This window comes from Sus scrofa, chromosome 17 (assembly GCF_054392235.1).
Source record: "Sus scrofa isolate SSC_HxYL_T2T_F1_AM1 chromosome 17, Sscrofa_HxYL_maternal_Yorkshire_Landrace_v2.0, whole genome shotgun sequence".
Classification (NCBI taxonomy): Eukaryota; Metazoa; Chordata; class Mammalia; order Artiodactyla; family Suidae; genus Sus; species Sus scrofa.
The window spans coordinates 58167831-58190872 of NC_139399.1; the positions used below are offsets into that span (position 1 = coordinate 58167831).

The window sequence follows — 23042 nt, forward strand, 5'->3', positions numbered from 1 at the left end:
GCATCATGTGTGCAGGTGAGTTAACAGCAACAGCAGCTGCTCATTCTGTGCACCTACTCTGCGCCGGGCAGACTGAACACACCTGTCCTTCACAATGACTCTCAGGCGCATGATAATTCTCCTTATTTTACAGACAAGGAAATTGAGGCAAAGAGAAGCAAAGTCACAGAGGGAGAGAAATGGCTGAACGGGATTCAACTGTAAGGAGCTTGCCTCTCAGGCAAACACTACTGTAAGCAGGGGTTTAAGAACTCCATTGGCAGAGAGAAAACTAGGCTCAGAGAGGTCAGGCTGGATGAGGAAGGCAATGGGAACCCCTCTCCCCTTCTGCAGAAAGCCCATCATTCATCCTGCGGAAAGGTTCCAACCTTAGGAGGCCAGCAGAATCAGATGAGGAAAATGAGGCTCAGAGACAGTGAGTGACAAGCCCGGAACCACAAAGGAAGTTGGAGGTGATGCTGACAGTAGGACCCAGGATCTGGACCTCCTCTCAGTCCTAACTTTGCCAGATAAAAGAGTAAAGAAGCCTGGAACAGAGGCCAAGACTAAGTCACAGGAAAGTGTGCGGCTCGGATCCCGCGTTGCTGTGGCTGTGGTGTAGGCTAGCAGCGGTAGCTCCGATTCGACCCCTAGCCTGGGAACCTCCATATGCTGTGGGTGCGGCCCTAGAAAGCAAAAAAAAAAGTCACAGGAAAGTGAATTTCATCCCCAAGACAAAGTCACAGGAAGGGGAACCGAAAGAGCGTCGCACTGGTCACTTGAGATTGTCGCTACCGGCTGAGCAAGAAAACAGAAAGGCAGGAATTCTCTTGGCCCAACAATTTACCCACCCACTCATCCATCTAACCAACCACTCATGCCCCCACTCCACCATTTCCTAACCTTCTCTCTCTCCAGTCACTCATCCATCGATCCAGCAACTCAACCATCCCATCATCCAACCTGCCACAACCAGAGTCCAATCACCACGGCAACTATCGACCAGTCTTCCTTCAATGCACCCATCCAACTGGCCATCCACTAATCTCCAGACCTCCACCGCCCACTCAGCCTCCCAATTGTATGACCATTCGACCATCCATCCATCTACCTATTCACTCAACAAACCGTACAGAAAGGCCCCAACTCAGCATCATCTAAACACACCTCTGCCAGCCCATCGTGTCTTCACGTCCATTTCTCCACCTACCCAAACATTCGTAGAGTTCCCCGACTTCCTATCCATCCCTCCATCCAGCCATCTCCTAAACCTCCAAACACTCCACTGCTCAGTCATTCACCTACTCATCCATCCACAAATCAATTTATACACACTCACAATCACACCCACCCTGCCTCCCTTCATCTACATCCATTCATCTCCCAAACCTCCAACGACCCATGTGTCCCCTCCCCCCATCTGCCCACATACACTTGCATCCGTCTCCCACTCAGTGACCCAACCGTTCAATGACTTTAAGAAGCTCCAGCGAAAGACACAAAGATGACAAAGATATCATCTTTCCTCAAAAACCATACAGTAGAAGAACCCCCTCCCCTCAAACCATCTACCTTGGGATCTTAGAATTATAGGATGTTGGTGGCATGAAGAATCCCCAAAATTCCATGACCATCTCCATCTACACTGTCCACTAGGGCAGCCACAAGACATGTGGCTAGTGAACACTGAAAAGGTGCCTGGGACAAACTGAGATAGGCCGAAAGTGTAACATACACACCAGATTTGGAAGCAAAAGAATGCAAAATATCTATTTAATCAATTTTTAAAAATTAAGTTGCAATAAGAATAGTGGGGTAAATAAAATATTTAAATTCATTCCACCTACGTCTTTTTATTTTTTTATTTTTTTTTTTACCACACCTGCGGGCTGCAGAAGTTCCTAGGCCAGGGATCAAATGCATTCCACAGCAATGATCTGAGCCACAGAAGTGGCAACACCAGATCCTTAACCCACTGAGCCACCAGGGAAGTTCTCTTTTTCTTTTTTTTTTTTTTAATGCAGCTACTAGAAAGTTTTAAATAAACTATGTTCTGATTTGGAAATAAATAAATGGTGTGGATTTAGAACAAACCCCTCAGCTCAGAAGAAAAAAGGGAAGCTCGGAGAGGGAAGTGACCAGTCTACGTTGTCACCATAAGAAAATGTCAGAGTTTGACTCAAACCCAGCCTCCTGTGCTCTCCACCACCCCCACCCCCCTGCCTGGGCAGTGCTGGCCCAGCCTCCCCCGTCACTCACCTGGATTTCCGCTTGCAATAGACCAGGAGGTTGTCGAAGAGGAAGAAGGCTCTCTCTTGGATGTTGCCGGCAGAGATTTTTAACAAGGTCCCCTGCAGGAGGAGCTGGGTGCAGATGTCCGTGAGGTTGGAGCCCTGGGAGAGCAATTGGGGGCGGGGGTGCAGTGTGTGAGCTGGCAGATCCGGGAGCACACCCGCTTCCTTCCCAGAGACGGAGCCTGCCCCTGCCTGCCTCGCACCCCCCAAAATCTAAATGCACCACCGGAGCACATCTGTGAACAAACAGAAAACCCACACAACCGGATCGATGGCTTCTCTCTATGGAGGGCACTGGAACTATGCTGGCAGGAGCGGACAGAGGTGACCCTCTCCCAGGAGAGGGACTTGGGGCTCAGCGAGCCGAGAGGACTCCGCTCACACGACCCCAGCTGGCCTGCTAACTCAAGTACTTCTGAGACCCAGTCTGGGAGACTGGTTCTGGCAACTTACAAACAGGGCTGTCTGCTAAGTTGGCCTCCCCCACCCCTGTCAGGGCTGCTCTGCTCTGTGCCCATGGCCCAGGTAGACGCAGCAAAGCCACTGGCCCAATGGTGCCAGAGACCCCCTCGGGATCCTGGGAAACCAGCTTCTTTGCAGTCAAGAGCCACAGCCCAGGATAGGAGCGCACACGCCCGTTAACAGAAAGTACAGCCTGGATGCCTGCACACTGAGGCCCGCTGCCTGGCGACCCCGCGAGGCAACGCGCCTGCTTGGCTCCTCCAGCCACCCCACGCAGGCTCACCCACCAGCCTTCCAGGCTCGAAAAGGGATTGTAGCTGCTTGTAAACGAGGCCAGGACCTGACCCAGCGGAAGGGCCCAAGAGCCCAAGGCCACGTGGGCCTAGAGCAACATCAGAGATGGCAGAGAAGAAGCACAGTCTATGTGGAACTCATGTGAAAGGCCAAGGACCCTACAGGGGGAGGCCCCTTCCACTCCAGCCCTGACAAGAAGCCCAGCCCTCAGTCTCTTCAGAATCCTTGAACCCAGGTCAGGGGTGGCGCTAAGGATGAGATGCACAGGGACAAACAAGGCTGAGGCATCCAGCAGTCCACCAGCCAGGGCTGGACAGCTTTTCAGACAGAACCGAAGCTGTGACATTGGGATGACAAAGCTAACGTAGGCACAGTATCTACGCCTGCCAGCTCTGGTCCAAAGCATCTTACAAAATTCTGCTAATTCTCATGATGCTCATTTTATAGATGAGGAGACTGAGGCACAGAGGAGTCTGAGGTGCACAGGCACCTGTTCCAGGTCACAGAGCTGGTGAGTGAGTGAGCTGGGATCTGAACCCAGACAGGTGACCCCTGTCCTACCTGCTCACCTCTACCACCCCGTGCTGGCTCATGGAGGATCACCTGCAGGCTTTTTTATGTAGTTGCTGGTCTAGACCGGGGGTCTTTGAAGGGGTGAGACCCCATGCCCCTGGGGCACAAGGCATTCCAGCAGGGCGGAGGGTGGATAGCGAGAACACACAAGAACTTCTATTTATGGTCCTTCTTTTAAGCGATTTCAAGTTTCCTCACCCCTGTTTCCTTGTGCCCCTCATGAGTGAGTAGCTGATGGTCTCATAAACCAGGGTTTCCAGAGCCACCAAGAATGGTGTGTTCCATTTCATTCTTAGTAAGAACATGCATTTCTTTTTACGACCATGAGCTTCTCATGAAAATCTGTGGGGTGTCCTCAGGCAGAAGGGTCAGCCCACACTGGGCATGAGTCCCAGCCAAAGGTGCATGATGCTTTTTATCTAAAAAAAAAAAAAAAAAAAAAAGAAAAAGAAAGAAATCCTGCGTGGCTGCCCTGGCTCTTCCTGACATTTAATGAGCACATACCCTGAGCCAGTAAAGAAAATGCTGTTCAGAGTGCCCTGGAGGCCTCCGCTCCCCGAATCCTCAAGTGACCTACAGGGCATCTTGCCATTATTCAGACTCTTCAGATGAGGAAACTGAGACCATGGAACCCCTCAATGCAGAGGGAGCTGGCTCGGACACTCACTTCCACAACACTGCAACATACCCCATTTCCTTGTGCTCAGTAAAACGGATTTACGGATTAAGTTATCTGGTTTTAACAAAACCAGTCCCACAGCAAAAAAGGACAACCGGCTCACAGAGGATCAGGCCAGGAAAACCACAGATCAGAGATCAAACTAACGATGCGAGCCCAAGCATCAAAAAAGCAAGAAAGTGGCCAAGAAAAGACTCCCCCTCCTCCAGAAACAAGTTCCTTGCCAGCCATGCATATTCTGAGAGAGATGACGGCCGCCGAATCAGATTGGCAAGAGGTCAAACAAACGATTAGAAGTGATGGAGAAGAGAATCAGAAGGCTCTGCAACCACCATCACTGACTGTGAACTACACCCTCAGCCCTACTGCCCCCTAAGGTTGTAACTACTGACAGCATGAAGTGACTGCAAGTAGCTTCACTGTTAAACATTATTTTTTCTAGCTAGAACATATTATTTTCCCAAGTCACCTTGAGAATCAAACTTCAAAGCCTTTCCACTGCACAGAACACCATTTCCCATTTTCCAAAGAATATTCATAGTCTACACTTTGCTTTACCCTCAAAATGACACCAGGAGGTAATGTCAAAGATATCATCACTAAAATTAGACAAGTAGGGGAAGATAAGGCCAGGGGAGTAGGACAAACTTGCCTAAGGCAGGCCAGTCTGTAAGTTACAAGGCTGGGTCCCAAAGCCAAGACCCTGTGCCTCAGTCTCCTCATCTATAAAATGGGGATAACAACAGCACTTCTCTCCTATTTGGAAACACGTAATAGGTGCTCAAGAATTGCCAGCAATCCTTATTCTGGGTCACTTTCTTTCCTGTTGCACCCAGCAACAGTGACTGAAATAAGAGCTATTCTCACACTGCAGATTTTTCAAGGTCAAAAAAAAAGCCCCACATACTTTTGGTTCCTATTTCCCTAGGCTCTTACCAGAAGAAGGTCTAGAAATCACTTCTGTTCCAGCTGCCAAACTGCTTACTTAATACACTCTCCACAGGGGCCCACGTGAGAAATTTCCTTTCTAGCTGGATGCTAGGAAACTCTCTGCCTCCCAGAAGAACTGCTCAGCTTCTTTCTTTCTTGACAATGAATGTTCAGTAACTTATGTGTCATGTTCTTTTCACCTTGCCTGCCAGGAAGCTCAAAGCCCAAACAGACAGATGTTTACACGTGTCTACTCTATATAATCTTTAGGTTGGCATATTTGCTGAAAGTGGCCAAATGACATACTTCTGGGAAATGAGATGAAAAGGGAAGTCTCTCTGTGGCTTTTGGAAATATTTTCCTCCACAAGGGAGGAGAGCTCCCCATCACCACCCTGGCCATGCCCCTGTTTCCTCCTGCTCTGGAACACACGATGCCTGGAGCTCCTGCTCTGGAACACACGATGCCTGGAACCACCAGGAGAAGGCCAAGAGGATCACAAGAAACCAAATCAGAGCTCTGATATCGCAAAGGTGAAATGAGATTTCTTAGAGGACATATCCTAATTGACACAATTTTCAGCTGTGCGAAAGAGAAACCAAGCTATGCATTTTAAGCAGAGAGAAATGAGGGCCTTACTCAGAGGGGCTAGAGGAGTCTAGAACCATAGCTGCCAGAAAACCAAGAATGCTATAGAACTGGCCCTCCGGGGGAGCCGCTGCCTCTGCCCCAACTGGGGAAAGGGAGAATCAGACCACCCCCTGCCCGAGCTGATACTCTCAGGAAACGTTGCCCAGGCTCCTCCCAGAACCTCAGGAGCTGCTGCCTCAACTGCCAGCTACAAAGCTACCCCGTCCTGCTAGATACACGCCACCAACAACGCAGTGCACGCCCTTCCTGGTTGACACCCAGAAGCTGGAACCTGGGCCTTCTGCTAATGCTACTCAGCAAAGCCAAACACGACCATGGCTATGCTTTGCTGCAAAACATCACAAGGGTGGCCTCCGCCCGACTCCTGCCTTCCAAATCTCGGGCAGCTGGATCTGATCTTGGCCAGCCACACCCCAAACCTGAGCGACAAGGGAGTCTGGGAAATGAGACTCTGTGTTCCGCAGCCTCAGCCGGGCAGGCAGGCCCAGCAAAAGGAGAGTGCGCGGGACAAGCACAAATCCACGACACCTGCTCGCCCTGACCTCACTGCCGCCACGCCCTCGACCTCAGGGCTATACGGTCACATTTAGGGTTCCCCAACACAGGGAGATGCAGCGAAAAGCCCAGATGTAGCAAGCGCCAGAACATCTCAAGGGCCTCCCGCGATGATTCAGAGAGCAATCTGTGCCCAACAGTCTTTCTCTTTAGTCTCAATCTCCCATTCCCCATTCCAGCTGCGCTTCCTCGGACACTGGCCTTCTTTTATTCATTCAGATTTTCCCATTTCCTTCTACAGACGCGTAGGAGAGCGCGAATAATTTAAGGAAGATGGGGGTGGGGGGTGTTTAAACAAATAAATTACACACAACAGAAGATCTCAGTCTTCAAATTAGGGGGATCCTGCCCCTTAATAATCAGGATCATCGTGTATCCATACCTACCATTTACTGAGAACTATTATGTGCAGGTTTAAGTAAGGAAACCAAAGTTCAGAGAAGTTAAGACATTTGTCTGAAGTCACCCAGGAAGGGAGCGTCAAAGCCGGAATTTTGTCCTGGAGTGAACCCTTAAAGCTACTCTTGACCTTAGGTCAAAAGCACAAAGGTCTGTGAACACCAGGCAGATGAGGCGCGGTGCGCGGGAGAGTGACAGGGGACGGTGGGGACGGAGGAGAACCAGAGGCTCCAGAGGCTGTTGCCGTGGAAAAGGGGGATCCGGGGCTACCAACACTTTAAGAGAAGCTTGAAATCTAGACTTTTACGTGGACTTAATTGGAAAATAATGAAACTTTTTTTGGGGGGGCGGGGGCAAACATCATGTAGGCCAAACAGAATATGCTGCAGGCTGGATCTGGTGCGCAGGCCAAGTCTGAAACCACAGCTGTGCACCCCCCGGGCCCGTCTCCAGCCCAGAGGGCCCCTCCCGCCCCAGACACACCTCCCAGCCTTCGATGTGCGACTGCAGCTGCTCCAGGGCCTCCAGCTTCTCCATCTGCCGCTTGGTCTCGTTGATGTTGGAGCAGACCGTCTTCATGGCCTGCAGGGCACTCTGGACGGCGGGGTGGTCTGGGTGCTTGCCAGGGGTCCTCTTGGCCAGCTCCTAAGGTAGAGGACAGGGCAGGAATGAGGGACGTCAACCCAGAGGGGACCAAACACAGCCTCTGGGTCACCCGGCCCTGAGCCAAGTCCCAGCTCTGCTCTGGACAAACTGCGTGATCTGGAGCTGGGGGATGCCGCGCATTCATTCAGTAAATGTGCTCTGAGCAGCTCCTGCACGACGGACAGTGCCCTAGGGCCAGGGGATACATCTGTTAATAAACAGAAAAACTCCTCCTCTGGTGGCTCTTACATTCTAATAAAGGAAAATCAGGTCTACGATCTAATGTGGGCCAGTGACAAATATTACGGAAACAAATCAGAATGAGGGGCTAAAGGGTCTTGAGAAAGGAGGTGTTCTTTCAGAGAAGGAGGCCAGGGAGGGCCCCTCGGAGGGGGTGCCATTGGAACAGGGATTCTGGATAAAGCTAGGAAGGAAGTCCTGCAAGAATCTGGGCGAAGAGCACGCCTGGTAGCGGGAACAGCAGATGCAAAAAGAGTCACGGCGGAAATACATGCGGTGCGTAAGGGAAACAACCAGGAGGCAGTGCGCCTGAAGGAGAGTAAATGAGAGAGAAGGAGAAACAGCGAAACTGAGAGACAGACACACAAAGACGTAGAGAGGCACAGAGCAAGAGGATGGCAGATCTGAGGAGCGGCCACCAACACCGCCCCTCCCCAGCCCCCCAGTTTTCTCATCTGTAAAATGGGTATATTAAAAAAAAAAAAAAAAAAACCACCCTTGCCTTCCCAGGAACCTGGGAGGGAACCTGTAAAAAGGCTGCAGGGCCTTAATCCACACGCCCCCCCCCCCACCTTGCACCTCCCACCACGCACGTGGGCTGGACGTTCTAAAGGTCAGGCCGGCCTTAATCAAAGGGTTTCAGCCACGTAGTAAGTGTGATGAGAAAGGAACTGAGACAGCAGAGACCAGCTGGGCCTCAAGACATCACCGAAGATGTGCAGGCCGAGTCACTCAACCGAAAGGACAGCGCTGGTAGATATAAGGTTCTTGAATCCGCTGGCCCCGACGTGCCTGAAGGCTCCAGTATCTCTACATCTCTCTGGTCCCTCAAAAATCACAGACAGAACACTCCTGGGGGCTGCTTTCCACACGTGGCTTCCTGGGCTGGCTTCGCCCCTGGGGAGCTGGCTGACCCAGGGCCAGATGCCCTCCACGCCAAGCCTCGGGTTCACCATCCGCAAACCAGTGACGAGCAGGGTGGTGACAATGACTGTCGTCACCAGTCAACGCCTCCCGCGTCTTTACTCTGTGCCTATGACGTAGGATCTGCTTCGGTCCCATTTAACCGATGAGACTGAGGCTCAGCGGGACAGCCCAAGGCCTCTAAGAAGGAAGAGGCGGCACGTGGATTTGAACCCCACCGCCTGGTTCTGCGTGTGGTCATGGTGAGGGCTAAGGCAAACACTGTGAAAAAGGACAGCCTTGCTAAGCCCCCGGCAAGGCCATGACCAGCCCTGCGGTGGTACCGCACCCGCGAGCGGGGCTGCGAGCAGCCAGCTGCCAGCTGGGGCACGGCTCTGAGCGCGCCCCGAGGAGCACCTGCTCCCCCACCAACCCATCTCCAGTCGCTTCGTTGCTGCCCTGCCTGACCAGAAACAGCGGCCTCTTTTCTGGAGAGCAGATCCTCATGGTCCCAAGGCCCAGCTGTTCTGTGACATCGGGACGCTGTGGGTTTGCTGAGCGCCTGCCACGGGCCCAGGGACAGGCCAGAGGGGAAGCAAGTTGGGGAGATGGAGCCCCGTCTCTGGGGGTGACGGAGCTGGGAGTGCGGAGGCGGGCGTGGACGACAGCCCGTGTGGGGCACATGCTCTGGGAAACCGGAGAAGGGGAAGGACAGCGCGGCCGGAAGGGCATCAAGGAGGAAGCGAGCCGGAGGCAGGCGGGTCATTGGGGGCTGAGCTTTTTGTACAACAGACCTATTTTGTTCCTCACTCAAAAAATACTGACTGAGCAAGGGGTCTGGGAGGGGAGTACAGGGGTCTGGACAGAGAAGGCCCTCAGGAATCTCCCAGTCAAGAGGGGAAGAGTCCAGAGGCTGAGTATGACCACCAACGGGAACCTGAGAGCCAGGACGCAGCGAGTGTGGACGCTCTGTCCAGCTCACTCGAGCCTCATACCAGCCCAGCCCTGCGAGGGAGTTCTGGTGCTTATCCTCATTTGATACAGTGGCACAGAGAGGTCAGGTCCTCGACCTGAGGTCACACAGCAGATTTGAGCCTGACCAGTCTGGCTCTGGGGTTAGTGCTCTGGACTTCTATACTATTTCCAAGCTTTCAGTAGTGAACTAGGAACACCTCCCTCTCAAGGGAATAGAATTGACATGATTGCTAAGTGCTAGGCAAGTGGAGGGACCCAGAGAGAGGGAGGAGCAGTGGTCTAAGAAAGTCTCTCTGAGATGGGCCTCCAGGTGGAGACCCGAATGAAGTGAGGGCCTGGGTCACACAAACATCTGTGGGAGCAGTACTCCAGACAAGAGAAGAGCACAAGCAAAGGTCCTGAGGCAGTGAGAAACAGCAAGGAGGCCAGAGAGGCTGTAGCAGAGTGAGCGAGACAGACAAGGAAAGGTGATGAGGTTGGAGATACACGCCAAAGCCAGATCACGCAGGGCCGGCGGGTGGGGGTCAGGGGGTGTCTCTGGGTTTCCTCCCAAGAGCCTGGGAGAGGCAACAAGGACTTATGAGCTGAGGTCTGACACCATCCAAATTATTTAACTTTTAAAGAATCTCTCCGAGTGGAAGATGCACATAAAGTGAACATAAAAGCAGGAAGACCACTGAGTGGCTACTGCAACAGTCCAGGCAAGAGATGCTCAAAGTTGGAATCAGGAAGCTCTGTGCCCTAGTCATTCATTCATTCACCCATCCATGTACCAGGCCCCATGCTGGGCCCTCTGTTGAGGACACAGATGACACAGATATGGCCTCCTGGAGCTGATGGCTTACTTGTAGGCATGTCCACAGATAAAAGTATAATAAAATGGAGTTTCTGCTGTGGCACAAGGGGATTGGCACATCTCTGCAGCACCAGGGCAGAGGTTTGATCCCAGGCCCGCACAGTGGGTTAAAGGATCCGGTGTTGCCCCAGCTGCAGCATACTGCAAACCGGATCTGACCCCTGGCCTGGGAACTCCATATGCTGCAGGGCAGCCAAAAAAGGAAAAAAATATATATAATAAAAGCCTGTAACGTATGATGGGGAATTCGGTTCAACACACCAAAGCACCCTCAACCCCGTGCTCCAAAACGAGTAGCTTTGAGCATCTGAATCTTTGTCAGGCTAGCCAAGGCCAAAGAGGGGAGTGCGGCCAGCCAGCTCCCTATTTCCTCCCAGTGAGCAGGGACAAAGGCTCAACCCCTCAATACACAGCCAACATCCCCTCCTAAAACCAGGGGGTCGGAGGGCAGTCTGAGGACCAAGCCACCCCACTACCTGCCACAGTACAGGAAGCTTTATGCTCTGTCATTTCCACGTGGTCCTCGCTTCTCTGGGGCCTCTGAGCTTCTCTCAGTCTAGATCGGTGCCCACGTCTCTGACCACTCCTCTAGCCTGTGTCCCTGGGGTCCTGCCTGCCCCCCCTTCCCCCCAAGTGTGACACCCTCACCTCTCTCATTCTTGAGATTAAAACTAATGGGCTTAGCGTAACCTGGGAAGCACAGCCACCCCATCCCAAACCCCTGGACACTGGAATTTCAGTGATCCTCCTCTGATGGGTTCCCTGAGGGGCTGCCAACACCGAGCAGCTGGTAAAAGTGAGAAAAAGGTTATTTCCCTTTTCCATCTGGCTGTCCCCACCTCTCCTCCCGCCCTAGGGCTGCTAGGCATGGAGAATGGAAACTGAGCAGGACCTCCTGGCCAGGCCCCTGGCTGGACCAAAACTGCAGGGAAGGTATTGGCTTTGGTGTCTCGGTTCCCAAGGGAGTGCTAACTCCACTCTGCCCAGCCACAAACTCAGGGCCTGGGCCTGCCTCTGGGCCTTTGCACTTGCTGTGTGCGCTTTACTGGCACATGCTTTCTCCAAATTATCAGAGGTGGTACAGTACTAGCATAAGGTTAGGCATACAAGTCACTGGAAAAGAATCAAGAGTCCAGAAATAAACCCTGACATTTATGGCCGAGAAAGTTTTAACAAAGTGCTAAGACAATTCCTTGGGCAAGTGCCATCTTTTCAACATGTGCTGCTGGGAAAACCGGGTATCCACAGGCAAAAGAATGAAGTTGGACCTCTTTCTCACACTGGACACAAAAATTAACTCAAAGTGGATCATGGGCCTAAATGTAAGAGCTGAAACTATAAAATTGTTAAAAGAAAACATGAGTAAATCTTTGTGACTTCGAGTTAGGCAAAGACTTCTTAGATACAATGTCAGATGTACAGGCAACTAAAAAAAATTCCATAAGCTGGACTTCAGCAAAATGAGAAACTTTGTCTTTCAAAGAACACTGTAAAGAAAGTAAAAAGAGAAGCCACAGAATGCGTAAATTATATATCTGACAAAGAATTTGTAGCCAGTATAAAGAATGCTTAGGGAGTTTCCATCGTGGCTCAGTAGTTAACGAATCCGACTAGGAACCATGAGGTTGTGGGTTCGATCCCTGGCCTCGATCAGTGCATTAAGGATCTGGCGTTGCCACAAGGTGTGGTGTCGGCCACAGACACGGCTCAGACCTGACATTGCTGTGGCTCTGGCGTAGGCCGGCGGCTACAGCTCTGATTGGACCCCTAGTCTGGGAACCTCCATATGCCACGGGTGAGGCCCTAGAAAAGACAAAAAGACAAAAAAAGAATGCTTACAAGTTAACAGCAAAAAGACAAGTAACTCAATTAAAAAATAAGCAAAGGATGTGAACAGACATTTCTCCATAAAATTAACACAAATGGCCAATAGCACTTCCATATGCCACAGGTGCAGCAATAAAAAGAAAAAAAAAACACAAATAACAAATGTTGGTAAAGATGTGGAGAAACTAGAATCTCATACATTACATGTGGACATATGAAATGATGCAGCAGCTCTGGAAAACTTTAGCAGTTCCCAAATGAATCTGGATCAGGTCGTATCTGAAACCATCTATCCACATACTTCACAGTGATACGAGCCCTTTTTTCTTTCTTTTTCTTTCTTTCTTTTTTTTTTTTTTTTTTTGTTAAAGGCTGTTTGAGCTAGTTCTTCCATTCCTTGTATTTGAAAGAGTCCCTATTGAGTCACGATCTCAGAGAGACAGCAAGGACTTGGAATCTCAAAGAAGTGCCGGACAAGCATAAAATATGGGTATCTTCAAAGTAAACGGGAGCTTGGGTTGCACTAACAAAAGCCTAACATACAAAAGGAGGGAGCCAGGAGAAGATCACACTGGCTCATTATGGGGGGCTGCACCCACAGCATACGGAGGTTCCCAGGCTATGGATTGAATTGGAGCTGTAGCTGCTGGCCTATGCCACAGCCATAGCAACTCGGGATCCAAGCCGTGCAACCTACACCACTGCTCATGGCAATGCCAGATCCTTAACCCACTGAGCAAGGCCAGGAATCAAGCCTTCCTCTTCATGGATGCTAGTCAGATTCGTTTCCACTGAGCCACGATGGGAACTCCAAGGGATCACACTGTCTTAATAAGTTACAACAAGAGTCAGGTTCAAAAAAGATAGACTATGGGGTGGAAAGCCCTGGAATCCACATCCTATGTGGAATGGTGACATGAACTTAGCAGGCTTGGCCTAAAGAAGGGTTATTTCTAGAAGGAACCCAAAAGCTGGTTGTTAAGCATCTTGAGAGGACTGTACAACAAAGAAACCTGTTGGATCCGTAAAGCCTCAGAGGGTCTAAGTGGACCAATGCATGAGGCAACTGTTTGCTCAGGCTAATCCAATTTTACACCAGCTGCAGCTTTCTCACAAAGTGGGCCGCCATATAAGACAGTGAGTTCCCCCTCATGAGAGGGATGAATGATGAATTCATGCCCACATTCTTTATCCAAATTCAAACAGCATATAGGAACATAAACCTGGAAAGTCCTGTGGTCTAGGGAGCGGGTTTTAGACACAATGCAATAGAAAAGCCAAGGAGAGGAGACAGGATTAAGATTGCAGACTAGAAGGATAGGAGCTCAACTTCTCTCCTAAAAACAACAAAATTATAACCAAATGCTGAGCAACCTTCCACCAAATGGACTGGAAACTTTCAAAAAGATATCCTACTCCAGAAGACAAAGAGGAGGCCACGTCAAGAGGAGGCCACATCAAGAGGTAGGAGGGGCAATTACACGATATAAGCAACCCCATACCTCCCCGGGTGGGAAGCCCCACAGACTGGAAAGTAACTGCTTCATGGAGACTCACCTACAGGAGTGAGAGTTCTGAGCCCCACGTCAAACCCCCACGCCTGGGGATCTGGCACTGGGAGAAAGGGCCCCTGGAGCATCTGGCATTGAAGGCCAGTGGGACTTGTGCTCAGGAGCTCCACGGGACTGGGGGAAATGGAGACCCCATTCTTAAAAGGCACAAACAGACTTTCACATGCGCTGGGTCCCAGGGCAAAGCAAAGTCTCCATAGGAATCTCGGTCAAACCTGACTGCAGGTCTTGGAGGACCTCCTGGGAAAACAGGGGTGAATGCCGCTTGTTGTGGGGGAAGGGCATTGGGGAGCGAAGCTCTTGGGAATATTCAGCAGTGGGAATATTCAGCAGCGTGCCTTTCTCTGGAGGTGCCCATTTTGGGAAAATGAGAAGCTGCAGGCCAAACAACAACCATGTGGGATCACAGCCCTGCCCATCAGTAAACAGGCTGCCTAAAGACCCCCTAGGCACACAGCCGCCTTTATTCTCACCCAGAGACAAAGCCCCACCCACCAGAGGGATAGGAATCAGCTCCACCTACCAGTGGGCAGGCATCAGTCCCTCCCATCAGGAAGCCTACAGCAAGCCCCCCTACCAACTTCAGTCACAAGGGGGGCAGACACCAGAAGTAAGAAAAAAGGTCACCACACCAAAAACCTATAAAAATGAAGAGACAGATAACTAGAACTCAGATGAGGGAGAAAGGAAAAACCCCAGAAAATCAGCTAAGTGATCAGGAGATTCTCAGCCTCCAGGAAAAAGACTTTAGATTGTTGATGCTGAAGATGATGCAAGACATTGGAAATAAACTGGAGGCAAAGATGGATAATTTACAGGAAATACTGAGCAAAGAGATGCAAGATATAAAACTTAAACAAGAAGAGATGCAAAATACAATAACTGAAATAAAAAATTCATTAGAAGCAGCCAACAGCAGAATACAGGAGGCAGAAGAACGAATAAGTGAGGTGGGGGACCAATTAGTGGTAATCAAGGATGCGGAACAGAAAAGAGAAGAAAGATTGAAAACAAATGAAGAGAGTCTCAGAGAACTCTGGGACAATGTTAAATGCACCAACATACGTATTATAGGGGTTCCAGAAGGCGAAGAGAGAGAGAAAGGGACAGAAAAATTACTCGAAGAGATAATAGCCAAAAACTTCCCTAACATGGGAAAGGAACCACTCACTCAAATCCAAGAAGCACAACGAGAACCATATAAAATAAACCCAAGAGGAGGAATACACTGAGACACATATTAATCAAACTTAATTAAAATTAAGACAAAGAGAAAATGTTGAAAGCAGCTTAGGGAAAAGAAACAAATGACCTACAAGGGAACCCTGATGAGGTTATCGGCAGATTTTTCAGCAGAAACTCTGCAGGCCAGAAGGGAGTGGCATGATATACTTAACGTGATGAAAGGAAAAAAACCTCCAACCAAGATTACTTTACCCAACAAGGCTCTCATTCAGATTTGAAGAAGAGGCGTTCCCGTCATGGCACAGAGGAAATGAACCCAACTAGGAACCATGAGGTTGCGGGTTCAATCCCTGGCCTTGCTCAGTGGGTTAAGGATCTGGTGTTGCTGTGAGCTGTGGTGTAGGTCACAGACATGGCTCGGATCCCATGTTGCCGTGGCTGTGGCATAGGCCGGCAGCTACAGCTCTGATTGGACCCCAGCCTGGGAACCTCCATGTGCCATGGGTGCGGCCCTAAAAAGACAAAAACGATGAATGTAAAACTTTCCGTATTCAGTAAAGACACAGTATTTTTCATCATCATCACCATTTCCACACTAATATTAGCTCTTACACTGATTACTGTTTCTATGTAACAACAATAATAACAGTCAAGGTTGTAGACACGATAGTAATCATATAACAGCTGGCATTTGAGTATTTAGTACACTTACCAAATGTGCCAGGCATTGTCTTTTTTTTTTTTTTTTTTTTTTTCCAGGGCTGTGCTCGAGACATATGGAGGTTTCCAGGCTGGGGGTCGAATCGGAGCTGCAGCTGCTGGTCTACACCACAGCCACAGCAATGAGGGATCCGAGCCATGTCTGCGACCTACACCACAGCTCATGGCAATGCTGGATCCTTAACCCACCGAGTGAGGCCAGGGATCCAACCCAAGTTCTCACGGGTACTAGTTGGGTTCGTTACCACTGAGCCACACTAGGAATTCCTACCAGATACTGTTCTAAACTTAAATTTATTAAGTTGTTTCATCCTCAAATCATTCCAATGAGGTAGGTACCATTTTCATCTTCATTCTACAGGTGAAGGGACTGAGGCACAGAAAGGCAAGGCCTGCTGCCCAAGGTCACAGAGCCAGAAACCAGGACCTGGTGGACGCCTGACCAGAGCCATAGGCCCCTCCAGAAATAGTACCAGTAGGGGATGAATGGCCCCCAAAGTAGGCTCTTAGAACAAACACAAAACGTCTGAGCAGGGGCAGGCCCTGGGGATTCCTTAGAAAAACTGAGGCAGAGAAGCGGGGTACACCCTGCAAATCAGCAGCAGAAGGCCCCCCCGAGCCAGACCAGGTGACCTTTCCCCAACATCCGCCTCGTGGGCCCGTGTGGTTTCACAAGCCAGGCTGAGGTGAGGACTTCCCAGAAAAGAGGACGTCAGAGCTTCCGCGAGGTGCCCCATCACCACACTTCCCTCCTGGCACGTTTACCAAACAGTATCTGCGGGTGCCCATTCAAGGTGCAGGGCCTCACACTCCAGGCCAAACCGGGCATCGAGGAAACGTGGCTGCAGCCAGCTCCCCCTTTCCTGCTCAGCCTTCAGAAAAGGACCAAGAGAAGAACACCAGGCCCAGAGGCAGAGGAGGAGAGGGGTGAGGAGGAGAGAGGAGGAGTCGGGGCCCCTGTTCTCCTCTAGCCTCTGGCCAGTCACAGTCCCAGAGGGGCCGCGCCAGGCCAGCTCCCTGGGTGTATTTGCGAGCCTTCCATCTCCCAGCCGCAGCTACTGGCTCAAGGGCAGCCCAGGTCTTCCAGTAACAGCTCCCAGTGAGACGGTCTGGAAAGACACGCTCTCTTTTCCCTCGGTGGCCGTGCTGGTCAGACGCAGGCCTGAGGCTGCTGGAGGCCCATCCTGCCTGTGAGAAGGGAGCCCCCAGGAACAAAGCCAACACAGGGGAGAACAGAGCTGGGAGACAGAAGAGCCCTATTCTCCATGGCATCATTTTTGCTCCTGGATGCATCCAGAAGACAGATTCATAACAGTGTGCAAACACAGCTGGACGGGTCCCGGGAAGAAGTGACAATACCCATTACTCGCTGTGACCTGAGGTGGACGAAGGCTCAAAAGGATACATGGGGGTTGGACAGGCATGCTGTCCTCTCTACAAAGAGAAAAAAAAGGCAGCCTTGAAGATAGAAGTGTCACTGGGGGGAGGAGGTTCGAGCAAAAGGAACACAGCCACCTTCTGTAGCTACCTCAGCCAGCTCCAGGGTCCTGCACCCAACTGTGGCTCTGTCTGTCCCCAGACCTCCACCCACGGCAGCACCATCGGAGCTTAGGAAGCCAAGCTCTGACCTCTTTATCAAGACTTTCTCGTATGTCAGTTCTGGGTCCCCTCACGCCCTATCTAGGGTGATGGCAGGATGGAAATGAAAAGGCGCTGACAAGACCCACCACCACTCGAAAGAAAAAGAAAACAAGAAATGAAAAACATCTGGTGGCCAGCAAACACATGAAAAAATGCTCAACATCGCTGATTATAAGAGAAATGCAAATCAAAACTACCATGAGATACCACCTCACACCAGTCAGAATGGCCATCATGAATAAGTCCACAAATGACAAGTGCTGGAGGGGCTGTGGAGAAAAGGGAACCCTCCTGCACTGCTGGTGGGAATGTAAACTGGTACAGCCACTATGGAGAACAGTTTGGAGATACCTTAGAAATCTATACGTAGAATTTCCATATGACCCCGCAATCCCACTCTTGGGCATCTATCCGGACAAAGCTCTACTTAAAAGAGACACATGCACCCGCATGTTCATAGCAGCACTATTCACAATAGCCAGGACATGGAAACAATCCAAATGTCCATCAACAGATGATTGGATTCAGAAGATGTGGTATATATATATACACAATGGAATACTACTCAGCCATAAAAAAGAATGACATAATGCCATTTGCAGCAACATGGATGGAACTAGAGACTCTCATACTGAGTGAAATGAGCCAGAAAGACAAAGACAAATACCATATGATATCACTTATAACTGGAATCTAATATCCAGCACAAATGAACATCTCCTCAGAAAAGAAAATCATGGACTTGGAAAAGAGACTTGTGGGGAGAAAAGAGCCTGATGGGAGGGGGAGGGAGTGGGAGGGATCGGGAGCTTGGGCTTATCAGACACAACTTAGAATAGATGTACAAGGAGATCCTGCTGAATAGCATTGAGAACTTTGTCTAGATACTCATGTTGCAACAGAAGAAAGGCTGGGGGAAAAATGTAATTGTAATGTATACATGTAAGGATAACTTGATCCCCTTGCTGTACAGTGGGAAAATAAAAAAAAAAGAAAGGAGTTCTCGTTGTGGCGCAGTGGTTAACGAATCCGACTAGGAACCATGAGGTTGCGGGTTCGGTCCCTGCCCTTGCTCAGTGGGTTAAAGGATCCGGTGTTGCCGCGAGCTGTGGTGTAGGTTGCAGACGCGGCTCGGATCCCGCGTTGCTGTGGCTCTGGCGTAGGCCGGTGGCTACAGCTCCGATTCGACCCCTAGCCTGGGAACCTCCATATGCCGCGGGAGCGGCCCAAGAAATGGCAAAAAGACAAAATAAATAAATAAATAAATAAATGGGAAGGAAAAAAACAAACAAACAAAAAAAAGAAAGAAAGAAAGAAAAACATCTGGACATTCAAGAAAACTCAGAACTGAAAAGCTGTCCAGCATAGTAAAGAAACTCTCCATGCATGCCAACTACATGAAATGTATTTCATGCCAGTTCTGATTTTAACAATTCTAGCCCCTGTTGCATGTTTGAAAACTGCAGCCCCCTTGGGTTAATGAGTTAATGGGGGAAGGAAATAATGCATGGGTGTTAAAAACTCCTTCCTTCCACTTGGAGAGGTAGAAGGGGACAGTAGGATGAGGGCTCAGGTCTGGGTGTTCATGTTTTGGCTTTGAAAAGGACATGCTATGTGACCTTGGGCAAGTCACCTCCCCATCCGGAACCTCAGTCTCCTGGCTGCACAATGCAAGGACTGGACCAGAGCCCGGTCACAATCTGGGCCTTTGCAGGCCAAATGCTACTGCCAGGCTTTCTCAGCCAAAGCAGAAGTTCTGGCCGCTCTGGGTCTGCATCTTCACCAGACAACAACAGTTCACCTCTCAGATGGGACACGTGCTCTGCCGTCTGCCACAGTCCCCACCCCACCCCACTGGGTTGCATTCAACCTACTCACTCACTTCTTTCACCTGCCCTGAAGGTCCCCATGTTTGAGACCCTGGATTGGTTGCCACTGACCTTCAGTGGCGGGATCCAACGTTCAGAGACTCTACACCCAACTTACAAAGGGGGTCCTAGCACAGCTCACTGCAAAAGTCTACATCCTGCACTCCCAATCCCAGGTTCTACAGAGGAAAGGGTAAAAGAGAGGTAACAAGGTGTGGTAGTTTTAAATTCCAACCTAGTAGAAGGAGAAGAAGAAATAAAGAAAACAGGAGTAACTAAACAACATGACATGATCCAAAATAAAGCAAGAAAGGAGGAAAAAAGTAGCAATAAAAAAGAGGACAGATAAAAAATTTTTGATAAAGATGGTAAGAACAAGTTCAAATATCAATAAGCAATAAATATAAGTGGACTAACCTCTCCTGTTCAAAAATAGAGATTGACAGGACAGATTTTAAATTTAACTTTATACTGTTTACCAAAGAAGTACCTAAAATCTTAGGGTGCAGGATGACTGCTAGTACAAGGATAAAAAAGATATATCTTGGGAGTTCCTGTCGTGGCGCAGTGGTTAACGAATCCGACTAGGAACCATGAGGTTGCGGGTTCGGTCCCTGCCCTTGCTCAGTGGGTTAACGATCCAGCGTTGCCGTGAGCTGTGGTGTGGGTCGCAGACACGGCTCGGATCCTGCGTTGCTGTGGCTCTGGTGTAGGCCAGTGGCTACAGCTCCGATTCGACCCCTAGCCTGGGAACCTCCATATGCCGCGGGAGCGGCCCAAGAAATAGCAACAACAACAACAACAACAACAACAACAAAAAAGATATATCTTGAAAATACTAAACAAAAGAAACCTATGGTCGTTTTATTAATACTTAACAAAGTAGACATTGAAACAATGAAAATACTGACTGCGCACTTATAAGCACTTTATGGCTATTACTTCATTCAATCTTCACAAGAACCCATGACTAAGGCACTATTTGACAGACGAGCAAAATGAGGCACAGAGAATTTGCCACTTCCTCAAAGAGGTAATACTAGTATGAAAAGGAATTAAAACCATTATATTATTAGAGTAGCTAACATTTACCAAGCATGTCTAGCTACCTAGTAATATGCAAAATGCTCTCCTGGGTTTTCTTGGGCACTGACTGTCTCATCTAATCTTTGCGGCCAGCCTGAAAGTCTACTCCAATGCCTATTTTACAGACAGGGTAATGGGGGCACAGAGAGGTTCAGCAACTTGTCCTCAGTCACACAGCTAAGAAGAGTTGGAGCTGATTTTCCAAACTCGGACTCTTAACCACCTTCTGCCATGGCAGAAGGCAGGCGGGATTCCCGAGAAGAGTGACCTGGGAGGGCCCCTTAGAAGATGAGGAATCTGCGCTTGGCTGTAAAAGGGAGAGTTGAGAGGAGCTCCTCCACCCGGAGGGAGTCGAGCATCCCAAGACTACTGCAGCTCACCACACAGGAAAGAGCCTAAACTGGGGCTGGTACAGCCGGAAGCGCTGAAGCATCTGCGGGCAAGGTGTCAGTGCTCAGCCCAAGAGGCAAGATGCAGGCTGGGCACTGTGGTTGGGAGAAGACGAAAGCTGGGACAAAAGGGCCCACAGCAAAGAGACCTGTGACTTCCTGCGCCTTCTCACCAAGACGGTGACAATGCCAGATCCCCAGCAGATAAGGAACTCACTTCATAACAGTGGAGTCAGAGAATATGACCCACGGTGGCCAAAAGGAAGAGAAAGAACTCTGGCAAGTCAATACAAAAGACCTCCGTCCAACAGAAAACGGCACATGATGTGAAGAGGCAATGTTCATGAAATGCTGCCACCTCCACCGCCACTGCCCTGGCCCAGCCACCTCCTGCCTCGACCACTTGAGTCAACACCTCCCTGGTCCCCTCCACCCCCACCTCCACCCTCATCCCCTCAGGCTGTCTGTGGAACACTGTCCAGTTCTCCACAGACAGCCTGAGAGATCCTGCAAGAACTACGTCGGAGCCTCTTCCTCCTCTGCTGCCTCAGGGCCTTTGCACTGGCTCTTCTCTCTGTCTGGAAGACTCTTCCCCCAGCTACTTGTAAGGCCCCCTTCCTCACCTCCTTGAGGTCTTTGCACAAATGTCTCTTTCTCTATCCATCACTCCTGGACCTTACTAACCCTTCTAGCCTGATAAATATTTTTTCCATAGCAGCCATGCCATCTGACTAAGCACACACATCTCCTGTTCATTCATCTGCGTCCACCTCCCCTCCTCCCATCCCACCAAGTACAATGTCAGAACATGGAGGAAGGGGTTTGGGCAGTTTTTGTTCACTTTGTATCTCCAGCACCTAGTATAATGCCTCACACATAATAGTCGCTCCATAAACAGTTGGTGAATGAATGAACAGCTCCCCAAACCCTAGACACTGCAGCACCAACTGTCGTCCTCACGGAGGTCATCAGGAAGACAGAAAGGACTCGGCTAAGAAAGTTCTACTCTCACGGCGTGATTCACCGTGTTTTGGTGTGGCCCTCTCCCCTCCCCCACCACCCCGCCCAGGTCAAGTTTTCTCCTGTGTCACCTGAGATCCTCTGGAGAGCCGTGAGTGGTCCCCACACATACAGCTGTGAGTGGTCCCACATTCTGGAAATACACCTGTCCCCAGTCATCCCTCTGTACCAAGAACTGATGCTGACACCTCTTTAGTGATGGACCAGGGTCCATCCCACAGAACTGCACTCCTGATGGCCAAGGAGACAGAATTAACAACCAAATGATAAGGTCCTCACGCTGTGTGTGGGTGACAGCTGCACAAGACACGGGAGACTTTGCTAGGCCCCAAGGCTACCCCCTGAGCAGGCGTCCTGCAAAAGCACCCCTGACACAAGCCCGCAGCAGTTGTCCCAGAAGATGGCTCCCAGAATGTGCCCTGTAGGGGCCCAGAATGTCTGATCAGGCCATTTACAGAGATGAGGACAAGGGGGTAGGTGGAGGGGAGACGGGTCGAAGAGGAAGGGAGAGCCAAGCACTTGCTTCTGTACATGGCAGACAGGAGACAACTGTGAGACATGCAGGGGGAAAAGCCAAGTGGGCAGGGGGCCGAGTCTAGAGTTGAGGTGAGACGTCCAGGCTGGAAGTCACCAGACAGAGACGGGGTCTAAAGCCATAGGAATGTCCACAGAGAAGCTTCTGAGTGGCTGTTCATAGCAGCACAACTCATTACCACCGCAAAGTGGCAACAACCCAAGGGCCCATCCACTGAAGAAAGGATAAAGAAAACGTGCTAACCCCGCGCAATGGAATATTAATTACTCAGCCACGAAAATGAATGAAGTTGTGATGTATCCTACAACGGGGATGAACCCTGAAAGCACTCCGCTAAGTGAAAGAAGCCAGACACAAAAGGCTATTTTTTATGTGATTTCACCTAGAACTGTCCAGAGTCAGCAAGTTCACAGAGACGGAAAGTAGCTGAGTACTTGCCGGGGTGGGGAGGGAAAAGGGAAGTGACTGCTCGTGGATCCAGAGTTTCTTTGGGGGATGAGAATGTTCTAAAATTATTGTGGTGATGGTTGCACAACTTTTAAATATACTTAAAAAAAAAAATGCCAGAGAGTGGATGAGGCCATTGCAGGTGCAAGTCTATACAGGAAAAAGGCCCATGGACTGAGGCCTGGGGCCCACCTACACCTGGAGGTCTAGAAGGTGAGGAACCTGCAAAGGAGACCGAGAAGAAGGGTCAGAGAGGCGGGACACTAAGGGAAAAGGGGACTGGAGTGGCAGCTGCCACCTTCACACAGATGTGCCCCC

At 50.1% G+C, this 23042-nt stretch overlaps 1 protein-coding gene across 2 annotated transcripts in view; it reads right to left on the minus strand.

Annotated features, from left to right (window-relative positions):
• Positions 1-23042, minus strand: part of PREX1 (phosphatidylinositol-3,4,5-trisphosphate dependent Rac exchange factor 1) — a 198219-nt gene that overhangs the window by 67158 nt on the left and 108019 nt on the right. For both annotated transcript variants that reach the window (XM_021078040.2, XM_085004110.1), the window contains exons 6-7: positions 7300-7461; positions 2239-2372 (exon numbers count right to left, since the gene is read on the minus strand). In XM_021078040.2, coding sequence (XP_020933699.2) covers positions 2239-2372; positions 7300-7461 — 296 coding nt within the window. The remainder of the gene's footprint in view (positions 1-2238; positions 2373-7299; positions 7462-23042) is intronic.